Consider the following 10,977-nt stretch of genomic DNA (forward strand, 5'->3'; position numbering starts at 1 on the left):
TGTCGGCCGCGGCGAGCTCGGGCTCTCCGTCAACGGTGGGCTCGGGCTGATGCTCCACGCAGTGGGGAGATGGGGGGCTGGGCACTGGGTCTGGTGTGGCACTGGGCGAGATCCCCCTCTGGACAGACGGTGAACGGGGATCCGTGTCTCGCCAGAGTCCACTCCACAAAGGCGGCGAAACTCGCTCAAGGGCCTTCCTCGGACGACGGCGCTCTGTATGCCGGGGTTAGACTGGCGTCATAGAACGCACAGAGCGCGTCGTCCGGGTAGCTGGAGAGGTTGGCGAGGACCAGAAACAGTATGGTGTGGCCCTCGAGCGATTTTTCCCCCTTCTCCAGCAGGAGGAGGAGGTATTCAGGGTGGGCGAGGGGATCCATAAGAGAACACTATGGAAACAAAACACTGAGAAAAAACGGAAACAAACACAGAGGGAACACATGGAGGTAACTGTTTTGGTCCGGTATTCTGTCACGATACACGATACTGGAAACGATAGCATGGAACGAGGAGACGTGGAGTAAACTTCAAACTAACAGACTTTAATTAACATCCAAGGAACCAGGAACACACACGTAGCTGGGAAAGACGAACATTCAATACCAGACAAAGAAACTTAGAACAGGACTCAAGAACACACACGTAGCTGGGAAAGACGAACATTCAATACCAGACAAAGAAACTTAGAACAGGACTCACTATAAATACACAGGACTTGACGAGGGGATGACGAGACACACCTGGAACTAATGAGCAATAAAACACATGGGAAAACTAGGTCAGGGCAGGCACATGGAGAGGGAAAAACACACAGATAAAGTCCAGGGGCGTGACAATGTGTTAAGTGATAAGCAATTAAATTTAAATGTTTTTGTATATATGCAAATATTATTGGGTATCATTAATTCAGCATATAATTAATTAAATTTTACTGTATATCAATTGATAGCCCTAGTTTTAACTAAGACATATTTGTGCCCAGTTGTTATAAATGTGAAATTAATTTAATGACCTTATGTTCTAATACAAATATGACCCTGGACCATAAAACCAGTCATAAGGGCCAATTTTTTAAAATTGAGATTTATACATCATCTGAAAGATGAATGAAATAAGTTTTGCATTGATGTATGGTTTGTTAGGATAGGACAATATTTGGCTGAGATACAACTATTTGAAAATCTGGAATCTGAGGGTGCAAAAAAATCAAGATATTGAGAAAATCCCCTTTAAAGTTGTCCAAATGAAGACCTTAGCAATGCATATTACTAATAAAAAATTAAGTTTTGATATATTTACAGTAAGAAATGTACAAAATATCTTCATGGAACATGAGCTTTACTTAATATCCTAATGATTTTTGGCATAAAAGAAAAATGGATAATTTTGACCCATACAATGTATTGTTGGCTATTGCTACAGATATACCCGTGCTACTTATGACTGGTTTTGTGGTCCAGGGTCACAAATGACATAAACTCTTTATTCTCTATAGCAAAAAAGAGCCAGAACTATGTGTCCAGTGTAACCTCAGCATGTAGCAATGAGATTTGAGAGATGCTTCGTACAGTTTCTCCTAGTGAATGCTGTCCAGAAAAAATATCAAGATAAATGGAATATTCTGAGGTCAATGTACAGAATGCTCAGAAGACTTATCTGTAGCAAGAGTACAACATCAGATGACACTCATAGACATAGGACACCTCAGTACAAAACAAGGTAGCGGACTTCAGAGTCTCTCTGAAAAAATGCAAAAAAAGCAATCAGTCTGAGAGGTTCGGTGAAGAAGGCCAATCCAGGGGTGAGCCGGGTCAAACATGCATTATGAAAGCAGAAGCTTTTGCCAGTATTACTGTGCCTCTGCACTTCTGTGCCAGGGAGTGCTTGAATCATCAATTAAAAGTCATTTATCACCTTCTCTTGGGTTAAGATGTCTTCATAGTGCTGATGCGTTGTCAGCTGTCTATAAGGAGTTAGTCTAGTGAACATTCGCCCTGGCATGTCCTCTTGCCATCTCACATGAAATTCATGGTTCTGACTTTAAAATGAAACTGCTCAAACTCTGATAGACAGAGGTATTGTGATAATGAAATACTGCTGGATCAGTTTGAGCATGGACAGTATAATCATTTCCTGAGGCCAGTGAGGAGGCGGATGGCCTCAGGGAAGAAGTTGTTATCATGGCAAGATGAACTTGTGTGCATGACTAGCATGTCTGTCCAAGGAAGGAAAGGTGAATAGGTGATGCCCATGATGTGATGGGCCTGAGGATCTTTCGAGCCCTATTTGAGGTTCACAAGGGTGTAAATCTCTTCAGATGGTAGGTGTATCCTGGTCTTGCAGTAGTAGGAGGCAGAGGATTAGCATTGGGTTGGGAAGGTTACTTTTGAAATGTAATAGGTTACAAGTCACCCTATTTAAAATGCAATAAGTAGTGTAACTATTTCAATTACTTTAATGTAATGTAACTGATTACATTTAATTACTTTTTGATTACATTTCTAAATTTCTATTGAATGTTTTAAACGATTAATAATTTTCAAACATTTAAACCAGGCAGAGTTAACCAAGTGTTAACATTTTCATACATAAGTGTAATTTAATTCCACATTTTATTCTCAGTAGCTGTAATGGATTACAATTACATTTATTTTGTAATTAAATGACGTAACTCTGTTACTTGTAGCTAGTTACTCCACAACACATACACTACAGTTTAAAAGTTGAGGTTGTTTTGAAGGAAGTCTCTTATGGTCACCAAGGCTGTATTTATTTGATCAAAAATACATTCAAAACAGTAATATTGTGAAATATTATTGCAGCCATTACTCAAGTCTTTAGCGTTACATCATCCTTCAGAAATTATTTTAATATGTTGCTTTATTGCTCAAGAAACATTTCTTACTAGTATTAAAGGTGCAGTAGGAGATCTTAGAAAATGCTAACTTTAGCCTGGTAGCACTGAAAGCGAACGTCCCACCCTCCCTGCAATCGCCGTCCAAAGCCACGCCCCCTGAACGTATGAACGCTCACAGACCAGAATACCAGAGACAACATTACTACAATAAGATACATCAGCGGTTCTCAATTCCAGCCCATGTTCCGAAGTGAAGTAAACTTCAACGGATTTCCCCTGCTCAGGGAGTAGGGAGCAATGAACACTGTGTAGGGATCATATCAATCGGAACACAGTTAATGCATGTAGCTCACTTCTAACGAGCTGGTGATCTGAATCTGGTGTGTTAACTAAGCGAGACATGCAAAATATGCAGAACGGGAAGACTGGAATTGTGAACCGCTGGGCTACATCATGTGTCATTCACCAGTGAGAAAACTTTAAAAGTACTAGACAATACTAGGAAGGAAGATCGGTTTGTTGAGGTTTGCCACTGCAAGGAGGATTAGCTGTCCTTCCTGATACCTGTCTTAGGTGTCAGTTTATTGTGCAAATAATGATAGATGCTATATTAAATAGAAGTAACATGCTATTTGTACTAATGTTTAAACAGCAGTGGTGGGCAGGGCTAGAGAAAATAGCCTTTGCCAACAAGGTTGTCTCAGTGTTTTTAAAGAAAGATTACACAAAAACAAACATTAGACACTAACAAACTTTTGTGAAATTTTGAAAGCTGTTGATGAAAGTACATTTATTCTGGAACATCAATCTATAATAGTGGATAATTTACCTAGGAAAGCTCACAGTGGGCTCATTTTTTGTTGAGACTGGATTGATAGAAGTAGTAGTGGAATGAATGTGTCATGTTACTATTTACTTGTTAGATTTTTTGTTACATCAACAACCTTGTTGTTACATGACCTTGAGAGCTCCCTACTTAGTATCTTTAAAATATGTTCGAATTATCTTGATGCTAACACAAGGATATTAAGAATTGGCATTTCACACAAGCACACCCACACACAAAGTAGGCTACAACAAAGGTGTGTTGTCGATAGATGGTCTTTTTTGACCGTCTGTTAAATCCATAATTTTAACACTTTGACATTTGTGCATTTGTGTCAGGTGGCTCTGTCTCTCTTAGTATCCCACACATTTGTTGCACAAACTAACAAGTCTTATTTTCTATTGGCAAATACAGCACGTTAAATGGTGTGATTTTTCACCAACATCTCCCTGTTAAACTAAAGCAGCAGCTATATGCACAGTGCTACAATTTTTGTTACCACCTGCTTAAAACAAGTGGTAAACGGAATTTTATATAAAAGGGGACAATTATGCAGATTTTTCTAGTGATAATGGCAGCAGTGATTCATTGAATTATGATAAAATGAAGGAGAACAGCATTATAACTGGGCTTATATCCAGAAACACAATGTAGTCAAGTGCACTTTGTGCATTTTAAAGAACAAAATCAGGTGACTCATAAAAACCACTTTCTGCACTGTAGGAATATTTTTCTTCCCATACTTGTACTTGGATTTACATTATATTATTTCAGTCTACCCTACAATCAGGGATTAATATCGATCTATCTATCCATCCATCCATCCATCCATCACAGTGGGATAGATAGATAGATGGATGGATGGATGGATGGATGGATGGATGGATGGATAGATAGATGGATGGATAAAATGCATTTACCAGTTCTTGCATCATGAACATAAACTTTATTAAACGTGAATGAGTAAATTAGATGTATTAATTCACATGAGATCATACATTTAGAGATCATAAATCAAAAGTCATTGAAGACCCTCATACCCTCTTTGAGATCAGAAAAAGCCCTGAGGTACATAAAATAAAAAGGCCAAGTTCAGCCAATGGCCCACACTAGCCTAGTGAGCAGAAGATTTGTGTTTCTTTGAATTATGTGTGGACAGTTTTATGGGCAAGAAAGGGAAACAAGTGGCAATGTTGGATGACCCACAGCAGCTCTATGTCTTTACATTTATAGTAAATAAAACAGAGCACATAAATGTGCTTAATGTAAGGCTGCAAGGTTACCAAAGTGCTTACAGAATGACACAACAGCTTTAGCATGGTTTAGATCAGACTATCCGAGGGCATTTTCCTTTTCTAAAGTTTCTTGTGACCTCAGTACATTGCCTGAGTTTTATGGTTATGAGTATTAACTGGACCAGTGAGACAGATTCAGCGCCCCTGTTGGCAGGGTTTGAGTTTAGGGCCTGTTATTAATGCATATTTTAAGAAAATTAGACGTGCGACAGTGTACTGTTTAGTTTTGTTCCTTTGTCCAACCTTTATGCTAATATTTGACTTGATTTATTAATGCAACTTACTGTATCTGAAATTACCAAGTCAAGTGTATTGAGTGCTTTTATCTTTTCTGTTTTAATATAGTAAATTGAGTTGGTATTAACCTCATAATAGGTGGCCACATGCCTGAAACAGAAGGTACACACTTTTTTTTACTTTATAACTTTATAAGCTTGAAAGAAAACAGGAAGTTCCTTTTTTGCCACCCGGCCCACAAACAAATTTTACTTTGACACCTCTGTCCAAGAACTTTGTAATCCCATTAGACCTCAACCAATGGATTTGTTAATGTGTTTGCTGTACTCCTGTTACATATTGAATTAATCTGATACTGTGCCAGGTACATTAAAGCACTGTGTAAATCGTAAAGAGGATTTATGATGATTTATGAACTCTTTGTGACAGCTGTAATGTGAAGAACCTGCAGAGGCGGCACGTGTGTATCTCACGCCTGGATCGTCCACAGAACTGGGGGGAAAACTGTGCAGAAGTCCGCTATGTTATCCTTATTCTGGCACCTTCAAAGATGGTAATATAATCACACACACACACACACACACACACACACATATATGTTGGGTTTCCAAGTTTTATGGGGACATTCTGTAGGCGTAATGGTTTTTATACTGTACAAACAGTATTTTCTGTCCCCTTACCCTGACTCTTCCCCTCACACAAAACTTTTTGCTGTTTTAGATTGTCAAAAAGGATCATTCTGTCTGATTTATTTTATAAGCTTGTTTCCCTAATAAGGGACCAAAAAATGTCCTCACAAGGTCACAATTTGCTGGTATTATAATCCTTGTGGGCACATTTCATCCCCATAACATATACCAGGGCCACACACATTAGAGGGTGACACGGGAGTGGATTTTCAAACCTCTCCCGTCCCACTCCCACAAAAAGAAAATCCTGTCCTGTCCCAATCCCACGAAAAAACTGGGGGAAAATCCCGTCCCATCCCAATCTCGAAGAGAATGACTCCCATTTCCTCCCACTCCTGTGTTGTGTTTTTTTGGCCGGAATCTGTCAGTTACAGAAAAAAAAATACAGTACAGATCACAGCATGCCCACTTTAGCTGAATAAAAATCCAAAATGTAGTTTTTTGTTATTTTATTGAACTGAAAGCCAATTGCATTTTGAACTTCATTTTGAATCTGAACTTCAATGCATTGCACACACATTAAATTTCATGTAAATCATCCATGCTAACACACACGTTTTCTATTTGAATTTTTTCATTTGATAGTAGACATTTCAATCTCTATAGATTTATTTTTCATACACAGAGTTTCGAAGTTTCTCGCTCAAGTTCACATGACCGAGACGGCAGAAACCGCATCTTGTTTGCTTTAATTATTTTACAGAAGCGCTACGTTTCGTTGCTATTCTGAGTGCACACAAATAAACATAGAGTCTTTACAGATTCGAAAGATGTATTACTTTTATCTGTATGACCAAAAATTACGGAGTATTTTAAGAGCGAGTGAGCGCTTCGGCACCTCCATCTGTCCTGCTGCGAGCAAGCTGCTGTTCAGCTTCCACACAGACACTTCAATACAATAGCGTACATTTCTCTAGGTTAACATTAGATTGAGCGGCCATGTAAAGTTGTTACTACATACATCTTTCAGATGATGAGCCATATTTGAGGTCGATGAATGATAGGCAAGCGTTTGGATTTCCTGCCCGATGTACTCTATTACCACATAGACCAGCCGTTAACGATCTGTTTGTCACGGACTGCGTACGTCATTCACTTAACCAGCCGCAACAAAGCAAACAGGAGGAGAGCATAAAGAGACAGGGCAACTAGAATTGTGTTCAAAATTAAAATATACAGTTTAAATCTTTTCTAGAGACCTAGGTTTTTCAAACCAACAAACCTAGTAGTCCTGGCATCAAATTATGAGGAAAAATGGTATTATAAAACGGATAGTTCCGGTCCTTTATTCTGATTGGCTGAGCCACGTTCGAAGCTGTTGTAAATTACTCTACAAACATACACCTTTGTTTACGTTTGTGAGTTGCTTGTCAACCACAACTGATTCTGAGGAACTACATTGTTTGGTGTTTTTATTAATATTACACTTTATTTGCTCTGTTTTATTTTGTGAAACCGTACTACGTATATGGAATAACCGTTTTATAAAAGCAATAAGCCCCGTGAAGCCGTGGTTTACAGTGAATTTATAACAGCTAAGGGGGTTATAAATTCACTATAAACCACGGCTTCTTGGGACTTATTGCTTTATTTTACAACTTTAATATATTAAATTAAATTATTGTTTGTGTGCAATTATACATTTAATTTCTTAATAATATTGTTATTACAGGTACTTACTATAGGTTTTGGATTCGGATTTGGTTTAGGATTAGTTGCATGTAAATATTAACAATTTACTGTTATTACTATAGTAAGTACATATAACAAGTAACAAGACAATAATGTGTTACCTAATTTTTAACACTCTTACTGAATTTGATATGATTGCCATTTCATTCTGCTTTCTAAGGACAGGTTAATATCATGAGAGTAATTACAGTTTTATTCTATTGTCAGTCCTAGTTTTTAACAGTAAGAAATAAAAACAAAATCTGAATATATTAGTAAAAACAATATTTATTTCTGTGTTTGTGTCTCAGTCCATAAATAGTCTGTATTTGTGCACATTTTGTCATTAATATATAGAAAAATATTTTTCAGTAATAATAATAATATTTTTATTTTTATTTAAAAAAAAAAATTAATTATGGAGAGAATATATTTTTAGAATATCACACTTTTTCCACATACATGGTTTAAATGAGTACTTATTCATTAAAATATATAGTTGCCTTCATATTTCAGGAAAAGGATAATCATGTTTGGGAGTCCTTGGCATCAAAAAGTAAAAAAAAAAAAAGAGACATGAAATTACTGGGGTATTTAGATAAAAATTCTGGGAAAATAGACTTGAGCAAAAGTGTCTGTTTGCTCTCTTTTTAAACAGTTTGCTAATTTTGAGAAACAATTGAGATAATAAAATCAGGTTTAGGCACACTAATGCTATCATGTTCAAGTCTTAAAGTCCTGCTCCTGTGTTTCTTGTTCCCCCTGCAGTCTCCCTGTAAAGTCTTTGGGGCCCCTGGCTCCCTCCAAGACCATTTTGTGTATCTCTTTGTGTCTGTGTTTACATCATAAATCTGTGTGTTTGTGTGTATGTGTTTACATCTGTTTACATCTAATCACTCTCTCTATTTCTTTTTCTCTTTCTCTCTCTCTCTCTCTCTTTGTTCTAGCATGCACTCATCTCTTTCTGTCCTCTGCAGTTCAGTACAGCAAAGTGTTTTTGCTTCGTAATCTTCTGCTCTTCTCACAAACTAAAATCACATTGCACACACACGGACAAACACATATTCTCATTACATTAAAAGCTGGATTGTTATGCCGGCACATGTAGATACATCCTCTTTTCTTGCGTTGTGTTTTAAAACAATAGACGGCACAAATGTTATATAACTTAAAATACCAATTGGACTCAATCCATAAGATGATCAAACATTTCCTGCTCAGAAGATGAAGTGATTTCTGGATTACTACATTGAATATTTCCTTTAATAGCAGTCGTAAATGAGTAACGACCGCCAAATCTCTGTATCTCTGATCTCTGTATTTGACGTTTCTCAGAAAAGCACTAAGACGGCGATGGAGCTGGGCAGGACGTTCGCCAGCATGTTCTCGGACATCTCTTTCAGACAGAAGCTGCTAGAGAGTAAAACCCAAGAGGAGTTCAAAGAGGCACTGCTCATCCAGAGGTACCACTTGACCGCTGCCAAGCGTAAAACCACGGCTGTGGAGGGCGAAGAGACAGACCCACACAGTCAAAAACCACTGAAGGTGTGTGCGCATCGCAGCGCGTGCGCCGATGCTTAAGGTTCAGTTCTAATGGCTTTAATGCGATTGTTTTCCACTATTCTCTCTAGAGTCCTCGTCCGTCGCTTTCTCTTTCTCCCTTTGCCTTTTGCTGTTTGACTTACACTCCAGTGATTAAGTTCTACTGAGCATGTAGCAGCTAATGAGAATTTATCTTGTTTGTTACTCCGGTTTGACGCACACACACAAAGTCCGATTCGGCATATGTGAGCATTAGACCACCCTGGCTGAGGTTAGCCGCCTGTAAAAGCCCTCTGTTTTCTTCTCTTTAAAGACAACAGCGGAGGCCCAAATAGTTGTGTTTTTGTTTTTTTTGCGTTTTTCACTCCATCACACATCTGAGGAATGGTAACCAGGTGGAGAGGATCATTACTTTGTGTGTGTGTGTGTGTGTGTGTGTGTGCATGATCACTTGCGCGTGTGCACACTAAAAGCTATTCATCTCTGGCAAACGACCAGGAAAGGTCTCTCTCCCTTTCTGTATCAGACACACGCTGTCATGATGAATGAGTGCGGCTCAGTAATGGAACACTTTAAGCTGTACGACTTATTTAAACATATCCCGAGACAAGGTTCTCTCTGACTGACAGAAAACAAGCTTGTCTGCCAAAAAGAGGCTAATGTGGGTCATTAATGTGAGATGGACAAACTGCTCCGCTGCCAAATTTTGACCTGTAAAGCCTATAAAAATTTGATTAATTCAACAAGACTCTATATTTGTCTGGGGACAAAGATACACACATATACACACCAGGGCTTCCTACCTCACCATAATTGGTCCTAACTACATGCTTAAAAAAATCCTGTAGTGTTTTTCTGTTTCTTTTATACTGTAAGGTTCAAATTGTTAACATTAGTTAATGGATTGGGTGTTATGAACTAAAAATAATTGATATTTTACATCATGTATTCATTATAATTTATAAATTTACTAATACATTATAATATTTAAAGTTTTGATCAAACATAAATTATCAACGAACAATAGAATAATTATACAGTACTGTTCGAAAGTTTGGGGTCAGTAGGTTTTTTTATTTTTTATTTTTAGAAATTAATACTTTTATTTAGCAAGGATGCATTAAATCAATCAAAACTGACAGCAAAGATATTTATAATATTACAAAAGATTTATATTTCAAATGTCTATTCATCAATATCAACTTTTCCAAAAAACATTAAGAAGCACAACTGTTTTCAAGTATATTAGAATGATCAGAATTTTAGAATGATATCTGAATGATCATGTGACACTGAAAACTGGAGTAATGATGCTGAAAAATCAGCTTTACATCACAGGAATATATTATATTTTAAAATATATTCAAATAGAAAACAGTTATTTTAAATTATTTATAATATTTCACAATATTTCAGTTAAACTGTATTTTTCATTAAATAAATGCAGCTTTGGTTAGTGTAAGAGACTTCTTTCAACAACATTAAAAATCTGGCAGACTCCAAACTTTGGAACAGTAGTATAAATTAACTTTTAATATTTATGATAAATGCTGTAAAAATTATACCTAATTCATTAACATCTTAACAAGCATCAAGTGAGACATTAATTCATTATCTGCTTAGAAAGATTTTTATTTGAGTAATTTGTCTTTTTAACAAATTCATTAAAATAACTTGTTTATCAAAGTTGTGAGATGAAACACATTGGATATGTGTAATGTGGTGTTTGGGTTTTGTCATGTTCATGTTTCCATGTCTTTTATTTTGTAATTGTTTCATGCTGTTTGTGTCATGTTTCCCTTGCCTCATGTCTCTCTGCCTTGTGTATGTGTCATGTTCTGATTGGTTGTTTTAGTCATGTGT

The 10,977-nt window shown here is 37.2% G+C and overlaps 1 protein-coding gene across 3 annotated transcripts in view; it reads left to right on the forward strand.

Annotated features, from left to right (window-relative positions):
• Nucleotides 1-10,977, forward strand: part of LOC107747581 (sodium bicarbonate transporter-like protein 11) — an 88,673-nt gene that overhangs the window by 55,803 nt on the left and 21,893 nt on the right. For all 3 annotated transcript variants that reach the window (XM_016562178.1, XM_016562177.1, XM_016562176.1), the window contains 2 exons: nt 5,642-5,765; nt 8,908-9,117. In XM_016562178.1, coding sequence (XP_016417664.1) covers nt 5,642-5,765; nt 8,908-9,117 — 334 coding nt within the window. The remainder of the gene's footprint in view (nt 1-5,641; nt 5,766-8,907; nt 9,118-10,977) is intronic.

This window comes from Sinocyclocheilus rhinocerous, unplaced genomic scaffold (genome assembly GCF_001515625.1).
Source record: "Sinocyclocheilus rhinocerous isolate Xijiao unplaced genomic scaffold, SAMN03320098_v1.1 scaffold469, whole genome shotgun sequence".
Classification (NCBI taxonomy): domain Eukaryota; kingdom Metazoa; phylum Chordata; class Actinopteri; order Cypriniformes; family Cyprinidae; genus Sinocyclocheilus; species Sinocyclocheilus rhinocerous.